Here is a 26,057-nt window from a genome sequence, read left to right on the forward strand (position 1 = left end):
CTGTCTGGATGAGCCAAACATTATTATGTCAGTCATCCTTTAAGTGGCAACTTTCTCTGTGCTGTTTCCTCACGAGTTTCTTATCATGCCAGAGTCTCCCTCGCCCCTTCTGGGGAGGGATATATGGAACAAGGTCCGGGTCTCTATTTTCATGAATATGGAACCAGCTCTTTTTAGTGGAACAAACTAAATCCTCAAGTGTGGGCTGATGAAAAATTCTTTGGGTTGAGGACAAAATGCTGTTCCTGTCCTTATCAAGCTCAAAGACCCTCACCTATTTCCACATCAAAAGCAGTATCCCCTAAAGCCCGAGGTTAAGGAAGGGTTAATACCCATCATTGAGAATTTAAAGGAGCAAGGACTATTAATTCCCTGTAATAGTCTGTGCAACATTCCTATTTTGGATGTGGAAAAGTTAAATGATAAATGGAGACTAGTTCAAGATTTATAAATAATAAATGAGACTGTGGTTCCTTTTACTCATATGCCAAAAACAAATGGATTTTCTTGTTTACAAGTCTATGTCATAAACTTTCTCTATCCCTTTTTATACTTTAATAAAACTCTGCTCTACAAAACTCTTGAGTGATCAAGCCTGGTCCCTAGTCCTGAAGTTAAATCTTCAGAGATCACAAATCCAACACCGTTCACCATAAGCTATCATATTCATCCATCAAAATGTGAAATCAAACCAATATTGTAAACCAATCATCAACCAATTAAAAAATATTTTAAAAATGTGTTCATTTGAATACAGAGTATTTCAATTGTAATTGCTCAAAAAATTGTTATCAAGGGAATAGACATAGGGAAAGAAGGAAGAGCCAAGGATGTCACCTGAAGGAGGAGAAGCCAATGTCAGGGTCAGTGGGACAGAGCGCTCCTAGCATCTGAAGCTCTGCAGGTACTCGTGCAGGTACAGCAGTGCCCTTAGACTTAAGTACAAATTGAAGATGACATTCAAAGTGTATTCAGCAAATTCTCCTTTCCTGACCTCAATTGCAAACTTCATGAATACAATCATTTGTCCCAGCAAGGTAAGTGCTTATTGAAACCAAAGAAGCTTTTAGGAACAGATCTTCAGTTGTATCTCAAAGAAGGAAAGAAATGAAAACAGGCTGCCATTAGAGAATACAATGCAGTCCACCTTCATTTTCTAAGAAATTTTTAAAATTCAGTTAAAAGTCATTTTTAATAATTATTATTTAAATTCTACTTTTACAGTCTCATTTCACAAAACTAGGACACATTAAATGGGATGATCATTTTATCCAAGAAATTATAACTGATGGTAATTTTTATTTTTCTTTTTGCAAGCCTAAATTATTCAAATTTATGGTAGAATCCCACTTTTCTTTGTCTTATTTGAGTTGGTCCCTGGTGTCTGTATGTTCTAAATCATAGGCTGTTACTCTGAAGTGGAGTTAGAAGAGCCCAGAGGCTTTTTTTCATCTCCAAGATATCCACTGGATTATAGAGGAAAACTGGAATGTTCTTGGGTCCTCCGAGTTTCACCAAGCAGTATGGCAAAATTTACAGTTGAGTATCTGTTACTCCCTTGGTCTCATATGTGTCAAGATTCAGCTCTGATTATTTATGAAGAAAACCACAGTGAGAGAAGGATGTCAGGTAAGGCTTAGGGGCATTTATATGTGTGCTTTTCCTGTGTAAGCAGCATAATATCAAAGGGAGAGTTAAACTTGGCAATAATACCTCTGAAATGTAATGTAATATATTCATGTAATGTAGGCATATTTTTTGGAGAAGGCAATGGCACCCCACTCCAGTACTCTTGCCTGTAAAATCCCATGGATGGAGGAGCCTGGTAGGCTGCAGTCCATGGGGTCATGAAGAGTTGGATACGACTGAGCGACTTCACTTTCACTTTTTACTTTCATTCATTGGAGAAGGAAATGGCAACCCACTCCAGTGTTCTTGCCTGGAGAATCCCAGGGACAGGGGAGCCTGGTGGGCTGCTGTCTATGGGATCGCACAGAGTCAGACACAACTGAAGTGACTTAGCAGCAGCAGCAGGCATATTTTTATGCGTTTATTTTTAGACATATTTAATATTTTCAAGTTTGAATTTACAAAACAGGTATACTAAAGGTTGAGTGGGTGTGTTTGTATGTATGTGTATTTAGGGGGAAAAAAAAGGCAAGAGAGCCCATCCTCAAATGTAACAGAACCATACCGGAATGCCAGAAGTGTGTATATGACCAAGGAGGGATTAAGATAATTAAAAATCATGTAGGACCTAGAGTGCTGAATTTTAAAATACAACAAAACACATTAGGCTTTTAAAATGGTGGAATTGAAAAGTTTGCTAATAACATACCAACTGTCATTTCATTTCATGTATGGGCAAACCTATTTTGTTTAGCAAAACAAACTTCCCACCTCTTGTTTGTATAGGTATAATACAGGGTTTTTGGCTCTCAGTAAAGAGGAATGGCACTAGTGGTAAAGAACCCGCCTGCCAATGCAGGAGACATAAGAGATGTAGGTTCGACCCCTGGGTCAAGAACATCCCCAGGAGGAGGACATGGCAATCCACTCCAGTATTCTTGCCTGGAGAATCCCATGGACAGAGCAGCCAGGTGGGCTATAGTTCTTGGGGTCCCAAAGAGTCAAATATGACTGAAGTGACAGCATGCACAAAGCAGGAGGTGGGAAGGTGCTGTAAATAATTTGGTTGATGGGGACACCTGGAAAGAAAAGTTTATGTATGTTACTGTGAGTGTAGGTAGTTGACACACAAATGTGCATGCTTGATTCAGGAGTATACGGAAGCCAGGGAATTGCTTTGAGGTTGAGATTGTTTTCTTTGGAAAAATTGAGAGATTGAATTATTGACTTAGAAGGCACAACCATTTATTTAAAGATTCTTTCTTTAGAAATACTGTCTCATTTAAACTGCAGAGGAAACCATTAACTGGCCTGTCCACTGCACATTTTCCCCCTATGATCAGATCACCTCCCCATCCACCCTGATTGAAATGGCTTGAGGTCTCTTTGTAGCTGCAATGAGATCCAGAATGCACAGTATGACATTTGCCTCCCGGTCCCTTAACTCATTACACTCCGCTCTCAGGGCCCTTGTCCATCTACCTCTCCCAGCTCTTCAAACAGCTCTTCTCCATCCAGTCAAGTCTTGACTAGGATGTGCTTTCATTTTTTTATTTGACATTTTAAATACAATTTTAAAGATTACTTTCAATTTACAGTTATTACAAAACAACACATCCTTGAGCCTGTCTTACACCTGAACAGTTGGTACCCCTCTCCCTCATCCCTCTATTGCCCCTCCCCCTTCCACACTGGTAACCACTAGTTCGTTCTCATATCCATGAGTCTGCTTCTTTTTGCTATATTGACTAGTTGTGGAGTTTTTAAATCCACATATAAGTGATATCATACAAGTATTTGTCTTTCTCTGTCAGCATAATACCCTTCAAGTCTATCCATGTTGCTGCAAATGGCAAAATTTTGTTCTTTTTAAATGACTGAGTAGTATTCCTTTATGTGTGTGTGTATGTGTGTGTGTATCACATCTTCTTTATCCATTCATCTATTAACGGATGCTTAGGTGCTTCTATATTTTGGAGAGTGTAAGTAAAGTGCTATGTACACTGGGGTGCGTGTATCTTTTTGAACTGGTGTTTTTTTTATTTTTTTGGATATATACCCCAGGAGTGGAATTGTTGGGTCATATGGTAGTTCCATTTTTAGCTTTTTGAGAAACCTGATACTATTTTCCACAGTGGCTGTAACAACTTACATTCCTACCCACAGTGTACAAGAGTTCCCTTTTCTCCTCAGAGAACACACTTTCTTAATGAGGCCTACCTGATTGATGTGAATCACATCACCTCCCACCTCTGTAATTCTTAGTGGCCCTTCTCTTGGCATTATTGTCTTCTACCTATGATGTTGTTTCATGTTTTCATACCTATGTCATCCCTATTAACATGAGCTGCTCAAGGACTGAAACTTGTCTCTTCGTGTCAGGAATCCCATGTTTAGAATAGCCCTGGATACACAGAAGGCATTTAGTAAATGACTGACTGACTGAAAGGTCACCTCCTCAAATAGACATTCTAAGTCTGAAGGACCATCAACTTTCCCTCTCATGGTCTTTTTCTATCATATTCTGCTATTATTTCATGTGTAGCAGTGGTCTCTATTTGAAATCATCTTCATTTACCTGACCAAAATGAAAGTGCCATGAGAGCAGGGATCTGGCTATTTTCTTCCCCTCCTATATTTTCCCAAATTGAAGTAATAGAGACTCGGAACATTTGTTTTGCATGAATGCATACTACTAAATTTGAGCCTCTTTCACCATGCCTTTAATCTGATATTATCAATTTAATCACTTTTACTTTGTTTAATTATTAATGGGGATAATTTTTTTCCATTTATTAGTTATCTGCATTTTCAAATTCCTTGTTACTACCGTTATTTTTAAATTTGAGTATTGATCTTATAATTGGTTTATAAGGGCTATATATATATGTGTGTGTGTCTGTGTGTATATAATTATATAAAACAATTTTTCCTTTGTCATAAATTACAAGTACTTACTTATAAGGTTATCATTTGCCTTTAAATTTTGTGTATTTGTATGTTGATATAAATATTTTTAAATTTATTAATTTAAATATATTTCTATGTATTTTCATCTTTGATTTATCTCATTGCTTTTATTTTTAAAAATTAATTTCCCAACTAAGGTCAGAAATTTTTAATTAAAAAAAGCTTAATCCTGCTGAAATAGATTTTCTCATATGGTGTTAGTGTAGTGTTAATGTTAGTCGCTCAGTCGTGTCTGACTCTTTGAGACCCCATGGACTGTAGCCCACCAGGCTCTTCTGTCCATGCACTTCTCTAGGCAAGAACATTGGAGTGAGTACCCATTCCTTTCTACGGGGGATCTTCCTGACCCAGGGATCAAACCCAGGTCCCCTGCATTGCAGGCAAATTCTTTACTGCTGAGAGACCAGGGAACCCCTCTCATATGGTAAAATGATCTTATGACTGATTCCGTTTTTGGAAAAAATGATTTCCTCTTTAATTTATAGCTATCTTTATCATATACTGGGGCTTCTCTCATAGCTCAGTTGGTAAAGAATCTGCCTGCGATGCAGGAGACCCCAGTTCGATTCCTGGGTTGGGAAGATCCATTGGAGAAGGGATAGGCTACCCACTCTGGTATTCTTGGGCTTCCCTTGTGGCTCAGCTGGTAAAGAATCTGCCTGCAATGAGGGAGACCTGGATTCGATCCCTGAGTTAGGAAGATCCCCTGGAGAAGGGAAAGGCTACCCACTCCAGTATTCTGGCCTGGAGAGTTCCATGGACTATGCAGTTCATGGGGTCACAAAGAGTTGGACATGACTGAGTGACTTTCACTTCACTTCACTTTATCATATACCAGGCTCCCAAATAGAAATAAATGATTTCTGGAAAAACCAGGCTTCCCTGGTGGCTCAAACAGTAAAGAATCTGCCTATAGTGCAGGAGCCTTGGGTTCGATCCCTGGATGGGGAAGATCCCCTGGAGAAGGGAATGGCAACCCACTCCACTATTCTTGCCTGGAAAATTCCATGGACAGAGGAGCTTGGTGGGCTGTAGTCCATGGGGTTGCAAAGAGTAGGACATGACTGAGTGACTAACACTTGCCTTTTTCATTGTTACCTACTGAAAACCATGCTTGACTTTGTTTTAGATTAACTGTGGAAACCCTATAATTTTTCAACCTAGCATTTCTTTGATTTGAAATTGTCAGCTTGAAACCTGTAAAATTGTTCTGTCCTTTAGATGATAGCTAGCAGAACTGTGAGGCTATGATAGAGATATTACCTCTTACTCAAGTTGGATAGTATCCTTGTGCACTGCAAATGCTATGTTTTTCCCTGTGGGAGCCAGCAACCATTCAAGAGCTGCATTCATCTCTATTTGCTACAAATAAATATTGGCTTATTCTTCAAATAGTATTTCAGCATCATTTACTCTAATATATCATGCCAACTAATGATTTTTTCTTCTTGTAAATAATCTTTTCCCTTCCTTACTCCCAACAAATATATGTGGAACACCTACTATGGGTCAAGGATTGACTTTTCTTGGTTGTGAGCATTCAAAAGTGAACAAAATGGACAAAAAGTCCCTGCCCTTACCACCATATATTCTAGGGGGGAGAGGACACATGATAAAATATATAATACATTAGACAGAAGGATTAAGGGGAAATGAGGTGGGAAGAGAGAGAAAAAGCATATGGGATTGCAGATGCCATAGAATTGGGTGCAGAACAACCAGCTTTCTGAGCAGATGACATTTAAATAATTATTACAGAAAGACATGGAATTATTCTTAATAGTAGGTGAGTTTGATTCTAAGAAACTCATGGGTTCTTTCTATACCTTCTTAATCAGCCCTCTGAATCATTTTAGAATTATGGTTATAATTTTACATTCTCTTTGACTTAGGTTCTCAAAATAAAGCAATCAAAAGAAGATTGGCTGTAGGGAAAGAATAAATTTTCACATAAAAAAGTTTCCATCATGGGTTTTCACAGTGATGTATTTTTAATAAATAGGTTACTTTCCTAGGAGAGAAATGGCATATCAGCCTCATAATAAAGATAAAATAATGTGCTACCTACGGTCTTTCATGGGAACAATGGGACATAGCAGACTGTAACAGGTATTAAATTTTGGGACCTAGGTTCTGCTCCTGACTCCCCACCCCCTAGTCCGTGACTTTGGGCGAGTCATTTGAATTCTAGAACGCTGTTTCTCAATTTGCAGAGTGGAGTTTAGTTGCCATGCCTAAACTAGAGAAATTTTTTAAATGTTCTTCTTTTTTAACAAATTTGATTTTTTTTAACCTAGGTAAATTATGTGGAAGAAGGCTTTATCCAATGGTTTTCATGAGCTCTGGACCACTGGTGAGGGTGACATTTCATTCCAGTGTGCAAGGTGCTTTTGGCATAAATTATATTGTCTTTAGAGTCCAAGGTATGTTCTAACTTATAAAGTTAAAACCAGCATTTAAACATGTATATTATCATATGTGAAATAGATAACCAGTGCAAGTTTGATGCATGAAGCAGGGCACACAAAGCCAGCGCTCTGAGAAAACGCAGAGGGATGGGATGGGGAGGGAGGTGGGAGGAGGTTTCAGGACAGGGGAACACATGTACACCCATGGCTGATTCATGTCAATGTATGGCAGAAACCCCCACAATATTATGAAGTAATTAGCCTCCAATTAAATAAATTAAAAAAAAATCTCAGTGTTTTTCTTTTTAGGGATATTTCAAAACTTATGCACTGTTTTGTAAGCAAAGTTATGTTTCTGTGGGGAATGAGTTTATATTTGAAGGGAAAATCATTTTCAATGATCTGATTTTGGTCTGATCCAAGAGAAAAACTACTTAGTGAATAACTTGACTGACTTGTACATCATTCAGAATTGTGACTCATGGACATGGCGATACAATATATTAACTGCAAAGTAATATTTTTATCTTGATTGTCATTTTATACCACAGTTAGCTTTTCCTACCACCATTATCCTTGTGGATTAAAAGATTTGGGTTCTAAATCTTAGCTGGCTGATTAGCTCCAGACAATTTTTATCTCTACAGGAGTTCCCTTTATAGTGATATTATAAAAATAAAAGGTTAGAATGAGTTTTGAGGACAAGCTAAAAAAATAGTAGAGGCTGATATAAATGTAAACTGTACACAATTCAGAGTTATTAGATTTTCAGACATGTAATTAATGAGATTTTTGACTCTTGATGAGCATAGGTAACCAAAAACTAGTTTCTCTCCTTGGCACTGAAAAGCTTTGCAGGGATATACATGGAAAAATTTAAGTGAGAAATAAAAAGAAAAGCATGTATATCATATGAAATTTGTTTTCCTAAAGAACTATAGTATAAATATTGCTTTAACAAATATCATATATCATTTGTACGTGGAATCTAAAATGTGATACAAATGAACTTATAAAACAGAGACAGACTGACAGACATGAAAAAACAAACTTATGGTTACCAAAGGGGAGATGGAGTGGGGGAGGGGAAAGTTAGGAGTTTGGGATTAGCAGATACAAACTATTATATACAAAACAGATAAATAGCAAGACCCTACTGTATTGCACAGGGAACTATATTCAGTATCCTGTGATAAACCATAATGGGGAAAAAATGTATAAATATATATGTATAACTGAATCACTTTGCTGTATACCAGCCACTAACACAGCACTGTAAATCAACTATAGTTGAATTAAATTTTTTTAAAAAGAATACTGCTTTTAAATGGACTTGAGTAGGGAAACTACATCATCTACAGTCATTCCTCTTTATCTTCCATAGACCCTAGGCTGTGCCAAATATAATTTGAGAGAGGTGCTGGTTTTCTGTAACCTTTGAATATTTCAGATAGAAAAATTTTTAGTGAAACTAACCACCTCCTGTTAACTTTTTCTAAAACAGGGAGGAAAACTGACAGCTCTGACCTGAAAAAGCATATAACAAGCCTCTTAAAAATTAGTTTTATCTCATTTTTTTTCTTCTTTATTTCTAGGTCCAAAGGGCAGTAAAAGCACCCAGTCTCTTCAGAGTTCAAACCAAGAGCATGTGGCCACTTGTGAAGATGTTATTCTGACCAAACCAGCAGGGATCATACAATTCCCGAGAAATTTTCACAGAACCATTATGAGGTGAGGAAGGAATTTGTATTACGATGAAAGTTTTTGAATGATCACTTGACAAGCAGCAACATTTGTTATCTGTTTAAGGAATTATTTCCCACCTGCTTTCCTGAAAGAATGGACTTTGAGACAATACCTGATTTGAAGTCTTAAGTATACAGAACCTGAATGTGAGATTACCCCTGCTGATAAACTGTACTTTCCCAACAAAAGAGATCACTTGTTAGGTAAAGTGAAATGCTGAATCTCTATCAAAGAGCTTTGGAGATTGAAATAATGTATGTAAAACCTTCTGGCACATAGTAATACTCAATAAGTGGTTCATATAAGAGAACTTTCCCTAAATTAAACATTAGAATAAACTTAATCCTAAGTAAATGTGTATGATTTGGGGACGTTTAGGGCAAATTGACACAGGAATACTTGGTTAACTCTTATGGATTGCCAATTAGAATTTAGAATAACACATGTGCCTGACCAGCCATTCATATAATGGGTGTATTTGGTTAAAACTTTTGACAAATTCAAAAGTATTAGAGAATATTTTTACTGTTATAGTTTAAAATTTTCTTTCACCTAAGCACAAAAGAAGCAGGTACAGTCAATAACAGTGACTCACTGAGTGATGCATTAAATTCTGAACAAAGTAAATAACAATATATGCTACTGAGAAATAATTTCTAACTTTCTTTCATTGTGCTGTAGCTGCCACTGGAGATTACTGGCCCCTATAAATCATATCATTCGCCTTGATATTATCAGCTTCCAGAAGCAACCAATGCCCTTGGCCTGTCAGGGTGACCTGTGGGTTTATGAAGGATTTGGATCAGGCAAAAAATTAATAGGTAACCAATTTCCCATGAAGAACTATGCTATTGATTTTCTTTTGTAAAATATTCTTAGATCATTTTATATTCAGTGTGTGAATTACAGATGACATAAATTAGTCTCTTCTTAAATGTGATATTGAAATAACCTGTTGCTATTACTATATTTGTAATTGAAATTAACTTAATACTCTGATTAAGTTAAAAACAAAACCAAACTATGTGCTGTTTACTTGAGTCATACATAGATTAAACTTGGCCAGAAATACTAAAAATAAAGGATGAATAAACAGTCTCAGACAAATGCAGCACAAGAAAACTGAGAGTATAATATTCAGTTCACTTCAGTTCAATTCAGTTGCTCAGTCGTGTCTGACTCTTTGCGACCCCATGAATCGCAGCACGCCAGGCCTCCCTGTCCATCACCAACTCCCAGAGTTCACTCAGACTCACATCCATCAAGTCAGTGATGCCGTCCAGCCATCTCATCCTCTGTTGTCCCCTTCTCCTCCTGCCCCTAATCCCTCCCAGCATCAGAGTCTTTTCCAATGAGTCAACTCTTCGCATGAAGTGGCCAAAGTACTGGAGTTTCAGCTTTAGCATCATTCCTTCCAAAGAACACCCAGGGCTGATCTCCTAATGGACTGGTTGGATCTCCTATATTAGTCAGGCAAAATAATATTTCAGGGAAGGCATTAAATGGCCTTATTAATTAGATAGTAGTCCAAAACCTGATTACAGTGACTTAAATTCATTATTGTGAAAGAAAGAGAAATGCTGAGGCATGCAGATGCACCACCAACTCAATAGTTCAACTCTGTGAAGACTGGAATTATTGCAGTTCTCTTGGCCTTTTCCTAGTGGTTCCATCATGGCTATTTCAGTTGTGGCCATTACAATGGACAGAAAAGAAGAAAGGGCCCAGGGAAGGGTTATCGCCATGGAGAAAGCAAATATGTCTCCAAGAATCCTGTAGCAGATTTAAGTCACTTTGGCCAGATTTTTCACATGGCCACACCTGACTGAGAGCGAGATGACTAGAGAAAAGGGAAATGGAAACGTAGTTTGGGCTGGGTGACCAAAGTTGCTCAATTAATTAGGATATAGCAGCCTAGAGTTCTGAAATCTGATGATCCTGGGTCCAGTAGATTGCAGTTCTACCACTTGGTAATTCAGTGACTTTGGGAATGTTCCCGAAGCTTTCTCAGTTAGTCAGTGTCCTCACTGGTAACGTGACAATAACTACCTGTAACTTTTCATGTGATTTAAGTGAAAAGACACAGCATCACTAGCACACATGTACATGGGTATTACAAATTCCCAATGTGCCTAAGTCAGAGATATAGATGCCTAATGTAACAAGATGACTCCCAGAGAGAGAAGATGTATAGCATTTTGCTGGCCTTTGTCTCTCTAGGAAGGACCCAGATGTCAGTGTCCCTCTCCATGTTGGTAGAGTCTTGCCAGAGTTGATCAAACAGCCAATTGCTAAACCACTGTTCTTTTATTCTGTAGGCTTACACCCATTAACATCCCAGAAATAGGTGCATTGACAGTCTTTGTGTTTCTACTTAAGGGAATATTAGTAAACATGGAGCTTTTACATAACATCAGAAGGGCATAGCTTTCTGTGGGGAGAGTGCAGCATCTAGGCTAGTATCTTTGGAAATTATCTACGCTTCTTGCTTTCTTGCCTTACAGAATACCTGTAACTTGTACTGCTTCATGAGGTTACTTTGATAATTAAATGACAGAGTGCATGTTAATCAATATAAAAGAAACCAAGCACCTGCAGTGTTTGAATTAGAATTACACCTCTAAATTTGTATTTTTAAATTGTGCTGCTTAGAAGAAAAGATTATTGTCCCTCCCTATTGTCCCTCCATCAGTGGAGTGTTTAAGAACACAAGGTTTGAAGGAACAAAGAAATACAGAAAAAGGGAAAAAAGTACATTAGCTATGTCAGTTATAATTTATAATATTGATGAACTGTATCTCTGTTGTTCTTATAATTTGTTCTTCACTTAGAATTTGTTCATAAAATATATGTATTATTTCCTATCTTCTTCCACAAAAAGTTTTTGACTCTACTTCAATTTTTGCAAATAAGACAGCCTCTAGTGGTTAACTCAGTTTTTGAAGTCAATAGGTTATTGAATGAATATTTTAAACATAGTCAACAATGCTATATCCCCAGAATGCACAACTAGTTTAATATTGAAAATGTATTATCTAAAAGCTAGGTCAAATTAGGAAAAATAAATATAAATCAATGATAAAATAATCATATCCTTAAAACCATCCAAGTGAAAATTAGTTAGAAGTTATAATGTAAAAATCACTTTGGTTATAATTAGTCACAAAAACCATGTAGCTAGGAATAACCTTGAAATGTGAGTTTTATTGCACAAATATGAAACTTATACTTGTTCACATGTGCACACACACACACACATATCTGAATAGAGAAAAGTACCACGTTCTAAAACTGGAAGATGAAATTAACATTAATCCACCCCAAGTTAATTTAAAAATATAGCAAAATCCCAATGGTAATTGTCTTTGGAGAGCAAGGAGGAAATTGATAGTAACTCTAAAGTTTATCCTTAACTAGAACTAGCTGAAAATGTTTTGGGGGGAAAAAAATGACCAGATGATGAGGTGAATTATCAAGATAAAAACATACTTTGAGGTAACCATAATTAAAACAGAGCAGTACTGGTATAAAAGAGACACACATGAGTAGACCAGAAGGGGCCCAAGAAACTATAAGACATTTAAATGTGATAAATTTTGCATTGCAGATCAGGGAGGGAAATATAAATTATATTTTCCATCACCTCATATAACAGTTGAGTAAAGAGCTAAGCATTTTTCTTAAGGCATTAAAAGTTTATAAAATAAGCAATTATCTTAGTTATGGATGGAGAAGGATTCTAATGTAAAAGCAATTGCAGACAACAGGAAATTATCAATAAATTCCTGTGTAACTAAAAACTTCCTTCAACAGAAAGCAAAATAAAAAACAAGTAACCAAGGATTTTCAACAACTCTGAGAAAGGTTTAAGGTAATTAATATAGGGGATGTGTATAAATCAGTATTAGAAAAGCCCAAATATGTAAAAAAAAAAAAATTATAACGGCCCAAATATGTTTGATTTAGCATTGAAAAAATGTCAGGTTAAAACCAGAGTTCTCAAAGCTTTTGAGTCTTTTATTCATTTTCCTAAAGAATTGTGAACTATTGACCCAAGTGATTTTGCAAAAGCACTGGATTAACCCTCAACCTCTTTTGATCGATGAGGAAAGTTAACGAATATTTATGTATCAGTTACTATACAATCTAAATTAAATCTCTCTTTATTTTTTTCTGTCACAATGAAGTTAATCCTCTGGCCATCCGTTTACTAAGGGCAGTTTTCTTATAATAGTGAAAAGCTTAATAGTTCTAGAATTGTTGACTTGAAACTGTGTGTGCATAGCAAACTACCTTTGTTAGAATGTTTGTTTCAGGGAATACTATGTATGGTCAGTTAAACTTAGAAATGGTTTGTCACAGGAAGCACACTTGAATCATCAGCCCTATAATAATTAACAGTGACTCAACAATTATAAAATAGCACAGATGCATTCTTTTAGAATCAAGAGGATCCCTAATATAAAACAATTTAAAAATAGTACAATAAATAATAGTTTAACCAACTGATTTTAAAATACAATTCAGAATTACTATTTTCCTAGGGTGGTTCCATGGTAAAGAATCCACCTGCCAAGCAGGAGACATGGATTCAATCCCTGGGGTCAGGAAGATCCCCTGGAGAAGGAAGTGGCAACTCACTCCAGTATTCTTGCCTGGGAAATCCCATGGACAGAGGAGCCTGGTGGGCTACAGTCCATTGGGTCACAAAGAATCGGACACGACTGAGTGACTAAACAGCAGCAGCAGCACAATAATACAAAAATGGGCAAGTGATCTGAATGAGCAATTAATAGGCAAATAGATGTGAGAAAAAAATACTTAGCCTTTTTAAAACATAAATGAAAAAAATTTACCTACTTAACTGACAAAAATATTTGAAGAATGATTATACTTAGTAAATAAAATGCAGTGTAACAGACATTTTCATGTTGTTGTTTAGGTATAATACATAGTTTCTTTCTGGAGCAAGATAGAGAAATGTTTTTCAAAAGCAATAAATCTATAACCTGTCATTCAGTGTTTCTATTTTTATCCATACTTTTAAGAAATATACTTTACATTTATGTACAAGATATTCATTCAGCTAGTGTTATTTATGATAATGGCCCCCACAAAAAAGTATCAAAATAGGAAATTGGTTAAGAAAAGTATAGCAAATCCATAGGATAAAATGTTATACCACCACTAAATGAAATATTTTCACCTAACTTTTTTAGAAGACAGGAAAGTCCTACTGTGATATTAAGAGAGAAGATTGGAATGAAAAAAAATTACATAATATATTTTATTTTTTTAAAAAAAGTATGACTAAAGGTCTAATAGAAACCATTAGTGTCATTTTCAAGGCTGTGCCTAAATCCTTGAGGAAGTCAGTCCAGGTGTTTTATCGGGTTTCTTTTGTTTCTGGGCCTGTCCACTCAAGGACAAAAGGGAATTGAAGTTCCTGGGCCAAGGGCATGCAGAAAAAAAACATCCTTTGGGCTTCCCTGATAGCTCAGTTGGTAAAGAATCCACCTGCAATGCAGGAGACCCCAGTTTGATTTCTGGGTTGGGAAGATTCCCCTGGAGAAGGGAAAGGCTCCAGTATTCTGGCCTGGAGAAATCCATGGAATGTATAGTTCATGGGGTTACAAAGAGTAGAACTTGACTGAGCGACTTTCACTTTCACTTAAATCTAACACAGTAAACCAATTGGCTTCCCCTGGATTTGAGTTAGGATAGTATTAAGGATTAGGCACAATAGGATCAATGGGTCCAATAGCTTCATTAATAGCCCTTAGGTCTTGTACAAATCGATAGTCTCCAACAGGTTTAAGAATAGGTAATACCAGAGTATAATATGGTGACTGACAAGGTACCAGTAATAATCCATATGAATCATACTTCTTCACTGTAGGAGAAATTCCTCTCTAGGCTTCTAGCTTTAGGGGATATTGTTTTTCACAGGCATATTCTCATCCAGGTCTTAGCTTGATAACTACTGGTCAGATGTCTTTGTCTAAGCCCGAAACCTCAATGTTCCAAACTTCAGGGTTTACTAGGGCTTCTATCTCAGTTGTAGATTCAGTCTGTTCATTTTCATTCTCTGTTAAAATCATTTGGTGATGAATAAGTTTTCCTTAAGGGCTTCCCTGGTGACTCAGCAGGTAAAGAATCTGCCTGCAGTGCAGGATACACGGGACAATGCAGTTTCCATTCCTGGGTCGGAAAGATACCCTGGAGGAAGAAATGGCAACCCACTCCAGTGCCTGAAAATTCCCGTGGACAGAGTAGCCTGGCAGGCTACAATCCAAAGGGTTGCAAAGAGTCAGACACAACTGAGGGACTAAGCACAATGTGACACAAAGTTTCGTTGTTCCCTTTAGGAACAGAGTGGCCTCTAACTAGTTTAATAAATCTCTTCCCATTAAAGGGACAATCAGGCACAAACAAAAAGGAATGTAAAAGTAGTTGGCCATGAACGTTACATATAAATTGTTCTAGGAAAGTGTACCCTTGTCTTTTTCCTGATATTCCCATTATATATTCTTTATGATTGTTAAGATTTCCAATCCTTTAGGTTAAGACTGAGAAGATTGCACCAGTGTCTATAAGAAATTCTATCAAGTTGCCTGCTACTTCAATGACTACCCCAGGCTCAGCATTAATTATATAGATGATATCTCTAGGCAGAGCCACTTCTGGCCTCAGGCCCCTCTGTCTTCCGATTGTGAAGTCTAATGGCCCCCATCACTCGCTGGCAACTGAGGTGTCCCCTCTGCCCATGCACTGACTGTTGGCAAAGGGTACATTGATCACAATCTTTCCTCCAGTGTCTCTTCTGTCCACACAGGGCACAGTGATTTTGTTTGGGTACCCATGGGCCTCATGGTCCACCATGGTCAGATTGGCCCCAAAAACCTGGCCTCTCCTTTGGTGGCCCCTGAGTGGACAAATCCTTTGTAATCATTTGAGTCTTTTGTTTGTCTCTCTGCAGGCATTCAGCCCTGTGGGCCACATCCCTATAATGAAAACTGAATAAGCCAATTGGAGTAAATCATTCATAGGGGTTTGAGGACCAGCAGATACCTTTTGAATTTTGTGCCTGATGTCTGGGACAGACTGGGCTTTGAAATGCATAGTCAAAGGGACAAAGGGTCTGTCCCTCGGGGGAAGGGGATCCTCATTTGTATACTTCTAAAAGTTTCCTCTAATCTCTCTTGAAAAACTGCAGGGTTTTCATTTGGTCCCTGTTGGACTTCTTTTACTTTCTCATAATAAACAGACTTTACCATTCATGTCTTCTATCAAATAGTTAATCATATTGTCCTATCTGTCCCTGTCAGTAGAATTCATCTGGTGATTCTACTGCGGATCAGCATCAGGGACAGTGTCATTCCCCACTTGAAAAACTGCATGTCCTTGTTGGGCTCTAGTTGCCATTTGGTCAGCACTGTCCCTGGCAGCTAGTGTTATACCCTGTTTTTCCTCTGGGATGCAGCAATGGGGTAGTAAAAATCTGCAAATCTCCCCAGGTGAGATCAAAAGTTCTCATTAACCTGGTAAACTCCTTAGTGAAAATTACAGGGTCCTCAGTAAAATTTCCCAATTTATCCCCAGCCAGACTTAGAGCGGATATTTTGAAAAGGGCCCATGGACTGTTACTGTTCCTTGACTCTCATCAGGAACTTTGCTCAGAGGCAAGATTGTAGGGGCAGGTGGCTGGTAATTTAGGCCACTATGGGTGCTAGCTGGGCTGAGATTGTGCTCCTTGGGTGACTTGAGGAACAGAGAAGGAGTTCTGGAATATGGTGGTGGCCTCTCCTCACCTTTGCACACACTTTCCTCTGGGATTTTAGCCTCAGCTGGAGCAGTAGCTGTCTCAGATCTGAGAACCTCTGTTGGCACAATAGCTCCTCCAGGAGGGTGCGGAACAACTCCCACTGGGCTGACAGCTGTTTCAGGAGCAACAGCTTCTTTCTGTGAGGGGTCTGGTCTTTGCATGGCCCTGTACACTGGGTCAGGTAAACTGTCATCTGATTGGTTCTTTAAATTAGCCTTCTGGGTTACACATATATTAAATCCCTTCCAGTTACAGATCCCAAATACAAGGTCATAAAAACTTGAACATGTAGTATTTCACCCCATTTTGATTCCCTTCTAGAGTATAAATCCAGTGTAGTATAGTATTATAATTTAGAGACCTGTTCAGTGCTCAGTTTCCTTGGCTCTCTAACTTATATTGCAGCCAAACCTGGTTACATAGGCTGAGAAGTTTTTTCTTTTTCAAATCTTGTTCACTTTTTTTTCCAGTCCTGGAGTACATGTCCCAGAGGGATGTCAACTGGGATTCATTCAATTTGACCATCTTAGACCCAAACCTGAGGAGAGGTCTCTGCTTCCTGGGCTATCCATAAGTTTTATTTTTGTGCAATTTGATCAAGATTGGCAGTTATGATTTTAGATGGTATCCCTTCCAAAGCAGTCTCCCAACCAGATGTTAGTGCCCAAGAAATTGCCACAAAGGAATAGTACAGAAGATGTCCCCAGTGGTGCTGACAGTGATCTGGAACTTGGCTGGCTGCAAGTCAGAAATAAAAGGGTTAACATTTGCAAGGGCCTGGAGGGAGGAGAAGACTGACATCAGGGCCTGATAGGTCCTCAACTGGACACTCCTAGTAATTAAGGAAAAGTACTTTGAGTCTTGTAAGCTGCTTCCCTGCCAAATTGAGAGAGAAGAGTGAATTGTTACACCTTGGTGATCATACAGGTCTTTTGGAGTTAAAAGATATGGAACAGATAGAGAGCATAGAAGGAAAACCTCAGGGTCAAAGAGAAGAGTAGAGATTGCTAAATCCTGCAACATCATATAGCGACTGGATGTATACAAGCACAGCCATTCCATTGCCACGGTATGTATCTATGTAGCCAGGGCTCAAACCTGGTCAAAGCAACCCAGACAGTGAAATTCCTTCTTTTTCACATGCCATTTCCCTTGTCTCCTGCACCAGCAATAAGACTCTTTCTGTATTTCCATACTACCTTTCCATGGCAACCCACACTGATTGTCATCATTTCTCCAGATCTTTAAACATCCATATCGTTGTTCCCCTAGCTTGTATCTCAGAATCCAGTCAGAGCCATAAAGCTCTCGGGGTTGCTTGGCCTGACTGAAATGGGCTGTCATCAGTGGAGTGTCCTCCCCAGAACTTCTGACCTGTGGTGTCCTGTGGCCCTACTAGTACCCGACCCCAGACCTTCTTATCTTACCACAGTCCTGCTCTGATCACCAGCTGAAACCATTGGGTGTTGTTTCCAGGGCTCTGAAGAGCTCTGGCACCACAGTCCTTTACATCTCAGCCCACAAAGTAGTTCAGTGAGAAGCAAAGTGATTGATAGGAAGTGATTTATTAGAATAGGACATTTGTAAGGTTCACAAGTGGGAAGACAAGCATTGCGCTGCCTGCGTACTCAATGGGTTTACTTTTTTGTAATCAAGAAAGAGTGAGGGGAGGGAGATCTTCTTGTATTTATTGAGTAGAAAGAAAGTAGAACTTCCATCATCAGCTTCCTTCCCCAGGTAGGCAGGGAAGTTTACTTCGACTATCAGAGCACTTGGAAAAATATTTTCAGGTCTCAGTACAGTGAGGGCCTTTCATTGTGAAAAATGATCTTTCCATAAATTTTTGTGTGCACAGAGCCTGTTTTGGTGGTCGTTAATTTGATGACATCACTGGGCAGTTTGTAGGCCTTGTTTTCTACTATTGTTGTTTTGTCTGGGGGGCATTGTGCAAAGAACATGTCTAGGCCAAAGAACATGTTTTGGGGGTTACTAACTCACTGGCCTTACTGAGCAGGATGTAGGTTTCATGCTGCCATTGTTTTGTTGTTTGTGGGCATGTCCTCTGTTTCTGTTGCATGGTTTTGTTGCTAAGTTAGCCACGACCCATTTAGACAGCATATTAAAAAGCAGAGACATTACTTTGCCAACAAAGGTCCATCTAGTCAAGGCTATGATCTTTCCAGTAGTCATGTATGGATGTGAGATTTGGATTGTAAAGAAAGCTGAGCACCAAAGAATTGATGCTTTTGAACTGTGGTGTTGGAGAAGAATCTTGAGAGTTCCTTGGATTGCAAGGAGATCAAACCGTCAATCGTAAAGGAAATCATTCCTGAATATTCATTGGAAGGGCTGATGTTGAAGCTGAAACTCCAATACTTTGGCCACCTGATGTGAAGAACTGACTCATTGGAAAAGACCCTGATGCTGGGAAAGAGTGAAGGTGGGAAGAGAAGGGGATGACAGAGGATGAGATGGTTGGATGGCATCACCGACTCGATGGCCATGAGTATGAGCGAGCCCTGGGAGTTGGTGATGGCCAGGGAAGCCTGGTGTGCTACAGTCCATGGAGTCGCAAAGAGTCAGACACGACTGAGCGACTGAACTGAATTGAAGTTAGCTTGATTTTATCATTAAGTAAGCCAGTCTGACTTTCATGTTAAGTGACTTGTTTTGCGTTATGAGTCAAGCAAGCCCACATTGTTTCAGAATTTTCCTATTACTTTCTTGAATGATCATTAGTCTTATTGTGGTCTCTGAAAGCCCCCTGTAGTTCCCTCTCTATCTACAGTTTCCCAATGGGGAACTCACCATTGTGCTCACTATTTGATCATCCCATTCTGTCCCTATCATAGGGAGAAACACACCAATATGTTTAAGTGGATATTTCTGGACTGCAAGGTTATAAGTAATTATTTTTTAAATTGTCCAGATTTTCTGTAGTGAAGGATTAAACATTCTGATCATAAAGAAAACTATAAAAATCAGGAGATGAAAGAAAAATATTATATTCTAGAAGTTGAACTAGATTCACAGGGTAGCAGTTACAGAGAACTTTATAACACCAATCTGGCTATTACCAGTCAGCCTCACAAGAGAGAGACCATGGGTAAAGATCAGTCTCCATCATCTTCTGAAGGATGCTTTTAGAAATCCAGGGGCAATGGGAGGTTGAGCAAAACCATTACTAATTAGCCCTAGGATTCTGACTCACAGGAGACCTCTAAGAACTGTTGCCTAAAAAATCTCATTTAGACCAGCTAGCAGTTTTGACTTTTATGCCAGTTACTGTACCTTGCCTCTTATTCATTTGGTTGTGCTGTGGATAAATGAAAGTTGTATGTAACAAAAGCTCAAATATACTTCTTTATGTATGGTTATTTCAATCTGGTGACAAAATATCTTTTAGTTCCCTGATGACCTAGCCAGACTATGTTACCTTCTTTTATATTATATAGCTTTAAAAGATCTACTTAAGTATTTCAGACATTATGAGAATGGGGTACAATGTCCTAGTTGGTTAGGAACCACTTTCTTAGAACTGCTTACACTTTGAAATCTAGGACATATCTGTTCTAATTGGGCTTTGTTATGCTTAATTTCCCATTATTAAATTGTTGGTAGTAGATAAAGTATAAATTTGTATTAAAAATAGGATTTTTTCCTTTTACTTTGCTCAATAACTTTTACCTTGATGAATGCTAAGAATGTTGTTTTGCGGGGGTGGGGTTGTTTTGTTGTTTTTTGGCTAGGAAATCTATGTGAAGGAGATTCACCTTCATTAAAGTCTCATGGTCCTCTTATGATGTTGATTTTCACATACAATGCAAGTTTGGCCATGAAAGAATTTTCTTTGAGATATTCTTTTCATATGTCTGGTAAGTCTGTTACTTTTTTCATATTTATATCTGTATGTTTTTGCTTTATTATGCTTTATTAGAAAATATGTCATAAAATAATTTGTTCTTCATTTCATTTGTAAGCTTTAGAAGAGAAAAAGATAGTATTTAAGGTTGTAACTTCTATAATCTGTGGAGGCATCAAAGTAAACCTTCATAAAATATAAGATTTATCAAATTTTTCAGTTTTTATTATAGTACCTAATAATTCTGTAGTTTTCTGTATACTTGGAATATTATAACAATACAGTAGGAATTTTTTATCCCTAGCCTAAAAGTTTCAAGTAATTTTTCTATATTGAAATTGGTTTCCTTAATGTACTAATATCAAGAGTAATTGATTCCTTTTTTAAAACTTGTTTGGTGGATAGTTCATATATATTAGTTATAACCAGATTATTGACAAATATGCTTTGCCCAGCATTCCTATAGTTGGGTGAAGGCACTGATAGCATTATGAAAATTGAGAAGTACTGCAAATTATGGAAATTGGGTGTTATGAAGAAAACATTTGCAATTATGCTTAATTCTGAGTTAAACATTAGAGTTGCTCTAGTTCTTAAGATTTATCACATCATACACATTAAAAATGTTAATTGAAATATAATTGGAGAGTTATTTTTACAAAAAAATTTTTACTTTCTTAGTCTGGTAATGTGAGAAATGTTGGATGGAGAAAACGAAGATTTGCATCAAGTTCAAATTACATAAGTGAAAGGTGTACCATAAGGGGCTAACATAAACAGAATCAAATTTCCCATTTAAGCCTTTAATTATTCAGATTATCAGCAAATGGTTTTAAACTTATGCTATGCCATGTTTAAAGCACTGAGGATTCAGTGATGAGCAAGACTGTCCCTGCCTTAGAAGAGTTGACAGTCTAGTGGGGAGATAGTCAATATCTGTAAATAGAGAAGGACAGAGAGTGTTGCTTATCACCCAGTTCTACCAGGATTAAGCCACTGCAGTAGCTGATGGACAGTGCACTCTGTGCTTCAGAGAGAGGAAATTAAGGTGATAACAGGATGCTCTGTGCTTTGAACAAGTAGGCCCCTTACATAGCTAGATGTGTATTTCAGGAAGAATTTTAATGAACTCAGATTTCATATTTTCATGTAAAAGCACTAAAATCATTAGCTTGAGATCTCTGTTCCTTGTAACCAGCAGTAATCTTCTTTCAAGACATGTACTTAACTGTCCATACTCCCCTAGCCAAAACGACATTTAGACTGGCTCCCCCCCTACCTCTTAGCAACAGCTTGTTCAGAGCTACTGAGAGGTTGTCTCATGGGTATAGTCCTCCGTAAGACCCTACGTGAAACAAACTCATAGCTCTCATGTTTTGCGTTTTTGTTTCAGTCAACTAATCAAATAATCTCAGAAAAATATACAGTGAAAAAATGACTATATTAAGATTTGACAGAGGGGTCTTATTTAGTTTGGTAAAGGATGGGCATGGAATTCTGGGAAATCTTTGCTCTGTTATAGCAAAACACCTTCAAACGTATTTCTAGTCACTCTCTCCCCTTCTACCGTTTCACTTTTTCTTGAATCCATTCCTATAAGGCTTTCTTTCTTACCCTTCCCCAGATGGTGTTCTTGCCAAAGATACCAGTGACCCCCACAATTTGAGATCCGACAGTTACTTCTCTGTCATAACAGCTGCATTTTGCATGGATGACCTCTTCTTCCTTCTAGAATTTCATTTGTCATGGCCTCCAGGAAACCACTGTTACTTGACTCTCTTCTTTCTTCACTGATCTCCTTAGAGTCTTTTGGCTGGTCGCGCCTCATTTTTCCTACCATTAAAAGCTGAGGTGTGCTGGGACCCAGTCCTTGACTTTGTTTTCTTCTTTACCTACACTCACTCTTAAGTGATATCATCCAATCCCTAGTTTTAAAGACCATCTTTACACAGATAACGCTCAAAGTATATCTCCATCTTCTAATTTGAACTCCAGGACCGTATATGCAGTTGCCTCCCTCTTCATCTGGGTATCTAATAAGCATCTCAAATTTAACATGACCAAAATGCAACTCTTGATTTCCTACCTCTGTTTCCAGATTCTTCCTCCACCAGTCTTCCCCACCTCAGTAGATGGCAACTGCAGTTTACTAATTAAGTGTTCAAGCTGTTATACTGTTCATCCTTGACTTTTCTTCTCACATCTGTCATCAGATTTAGTTCATCTGTGGACCTACAGCAAAATTAATCTAGAATCCAACTACCTCTCAACAATTCCACCATAATGTTCTGATACAAGCCTTTGCTTAGTCTGTTTTACTCTTAACAGCCAGAATGATCATTTTTTAAATATTTAAAAAAATTTTGTTTAATTTTTGACTGTGCTGGGTCTTCTTTGCTGCGTGGACTTTTCTCTGTTTGTGACAAGTAGGGGCTACTCTCTGGCTGTAGTGTGTGGGCTTCTCACTGCGGTGGCTTCTCTTGTTGCAGAGCACAGGCTCTAGGCAAGGGGTCTTCAGTAGTTGTGGTATCTGGGCTAAGTAACTGAAGCTCTGGGGCTCTAGAGCACAGTAGTTGTGGCACACAGGCCTAGTTGCTCCTCAGCACGTGGGATCTTCCCAGACCAGGCACCTGTCTCCTGCATTGGCAGCCGGATCCTTTACCACTGAGCCACCAGGGAGGCACCAAAATAATCATTTTTAAATGAATAATTCACATCATGTTATTCCTCTGCTTAAAACCTTTCAATGTTGTCCCAGCTCACTCTTAGTTGGCTTTACAGTGACCTATGAGATTAGCTCAGTCGGTAAAGAATCTGCCTGCAATGCAAGAGACCTGGGTTCAATCCCTGGATCAGGAAGATCCTCTGGAGAATGAAATGGCAATCCACTCCAGTATTCTTGCCTGGAAAATCCCATGGACACAGGAGCCTGGTGGGCTACAGTCCATGGGGCCGCAAGAGTCAGACATGACTTAGTGACTAAACCACATGAGATTCTGTATGATCTTGTTCTTGGCTACCTCCTTGACTACCTCTCTGATCATTTTCCCCAGCCACACCAGCCTTTCTGCTGTTGCTCAGCTACACCAAGCACAACCCCCGCTGTTCCCTCCAAATCGTGCAACCACGCCTACAAATAGATGATGCTCAATAATTGTTTGAATAAAGGAAATGACATTCTAGCTGGGGTAGGTTAGTGAGTAGACAGTAAGGTAGTAGCTCCTTACCTAGTAAATGAGTAAGAAATACATCTGTCTTGCTTATGAAAATCCCTTTGGCTGAGAGCTAAAGAATGAGTACGAGTCAAATAAGCAGATTTCGTACACGTGTTCAATTTCTGTTTTCAGATAAACATAAACAACCTTTAGCACAGACATTTTTCCAACAACAGCAGAAATGTTATAGGTTCACCCTGTATGTGAAGTTTGTTAAAAATCTGACTCATTCGGCTTTCCCTGGTGGCTCAGTGATAAAGAATTTGCCTGCCAATGCTGGAGATGCAAGTTTGATCCCTGATCTGGGAAGATCCCATATAGCGTGGAGCAGCTAAGCCCGTGCACCACGACTATTGAGCCTGTGCTCTAGAGCTCAGGAGCCACAACTACTGAGCCCACATGCCACAACCACTGAAACCCGAGCCCTAGAGCCCATGCTTTGCAACAAGAGAAGCCACCACGATGAGAAACCCATGAACTGCAACTAGACAAAAGCCCATGTAGCAACAAAGACCCAGCATAGCCAAAAATAAATAAATAAATAAATATTTTTTAAAAGGTCTGACTCATCATTCATACTCATAAGATTACAAATCAAAATATATCAGTGGAAACTGTAACATTAATATCTATGTGAACCATTAAAATATATGTGTAATATTTAGTCATATGGAAAAATATTCACAATTGGGGGAAGTTACAATGATGTAAAGTGAAATACAGTTTTAAAAAAATGTACACTATAGCTTAGGGAAAAGCAGGATTTACATTAAAATATGAGTATTGGTTACTTGTAGGATGGAATTACAGGAGACTTTATTTCCTTTTTTCCTTTTTTGAAATCTGTCTTTTGGAAATTTTCTCCAATGTAAGTGTATCACTTAAACAAAAAATAAAAAATATAAAGCATTAATTAGGATATATTGACCTTAAGAATTCTCTTATTCTAGGTTCCATGAGAGGAAACATTAAAGTTAATGGTAAAGAGGATAAAGGAGGTAAGGAATTGGCTTTGTTGATCTGCCTTTGGTTACCTGATATAGAAATAGAGTGAGGAATTTCCTTCTGCTAAACACTGTTTAGGAATAAGTATACTTTGACTGCTATCAAAGACTTCTCAGTGTTGTGTCCTTATTCTATTTGCTTTATAATGAGATATGAACTTATATTAATTTTCTGAGTGTCAAACTTTGGAGGTAGTGGAGACCTAGGGCAGATCAGAGAGTAGAGAGTAAGAAGGTGTCACCTTATCTGATTACTGTGTAAGAAATACATGTTTTGTTTATGAGATCCCCCTATTTTAACTCTGTTATTCATTAACATTCTTTCCATGTACTTTATGTCCTCTGGATTGTGCTTTGACATCCTTCACCCTCTATTTTTGCTGGGCCATTGCACAGTTAACTAAAATGACAAGATTACTGATGAAGTAAATCAATTTGGGGTGGCATTAATTTTGTCTTGAATAATGCCTAGAGCATTTGGAGTAAATCCAAAATGTCATTAAATTCCTCAGTTCTCTTCTTGGTGTAGTAGCTTCTTGGCCCTTGTGAACCTTAATATCCTGATTTCAACTATCTGAGAGTGATCCAAATTTCCTTACCAAATAAAATGATTATAATTTTTAGTATAGGCTGAATTTTAGAAGTATGTAATTTACTCAGGGGTTTAGAAGATTGCGTGCTAAAGATAAGCAACAAAGCTACATCACAATGTATATGTGGGTGACTTAGTGGTTCATAGTTTGTGAGTTAAAGTCACAGAACTTTGTCTTCTTTTGAGAAAGGTCAGTTTCTCAAAACAAAAGTCATTTATACCCTGTGTCACCATATATAAGGATCTATGGAAGTAAAGAGTAATATAACTTAATAGAAGTACATTGCAGTTTAAGGTTTTAATGACCTGTTGTAGACATTAAAACCAGATCCAAAAAGTAGTAACTCAGCTCCTTGACTATTGCATACAATATTTTTTTCTTTTTGCCTCAAGGGTGTCCAATATTGGATCTGATTGCAGTTAGTTCTTTTGAGATCACATCTCCCAATTATCCTAACATTTATCCTAATATGCTGAACTGCACTTGGACTTTTTATTCTATATCTGGAAATAAAATGAAGGCATTGATTAAAGATTTTATAATGGAAGAATCTTGGAACTGTGAATGGGATTATTTCAATATTTATGATGGACCAGATCAGCAATCAAGATTACTTGGTAAACTGAACCTTCTTAAATGTCCTATGTTGAGAACCATTCATAAGAACATTTATATAATTATATATGTGGCAAACATGATCTAGATTTGCCTTGGGAGCAATATCATTTGCTGTCAGAGACTTTCCATCAGATCTTTCATCAGAATCCTGAATATTATTAAACACAGTGGGATGAGCATAAGACCA

At 38.0% G+C, this 26,057-nt stretch overlaps 1 protein-coding gene across 1 annotated transcript in view; it reads left to right on the forward strand.

Annotated features, from left to right (window-relative positions):
* The window catches only part of OVCH1 (ovochymase 1), a 93,206-nt gene that overhangs the window by 49,449 nt on the left and 17,700 nt on the right, over positions 1-26,057 (forward strand). Inside the window, exons 15-21 of the mRNA XM_061419070.1 lie at positions 1,405-1,629; positions 6,897-7,022; positions 8,603-8,738; positions 9,435-9,574; positions 20,328-20,453; positions 24,606-24,653; positions 25,645-25,869. Coding sequence (XP_061275054.1) covers positions 1,405-1,629; positions 6,897-7,022; positions 8,603-8,738; positions 9,435-9,574; positions 20,328-20,453; positions 24,606-24,653; positions 25,645-25,869 — 1,026 coding nt within the window. The remainder of the gene's footprint in view (positions 1-1,404; positions 1,630-6,896; positions 7,023-8,602; positions 8,739-9,434; positions 9,575-20,327; positions 20,454-24,605; positions 24,654-25,644; positions 25,870-26,057) is intronic.

This window comes from Bos javanicus, chromosome 5 (assembly GCF_032452875.1).
Source record: "Bos javanicus breed banteng chromosome 5, ARS-OSU_banteng_1.0, whole genome shotgun sequence".
NCBI classification, from domain to species: Eukaryota; Metazoa; Chordata; class Mammalia; order Artiodactyla; family Bovidae; genus Bos; species Bos javanicus.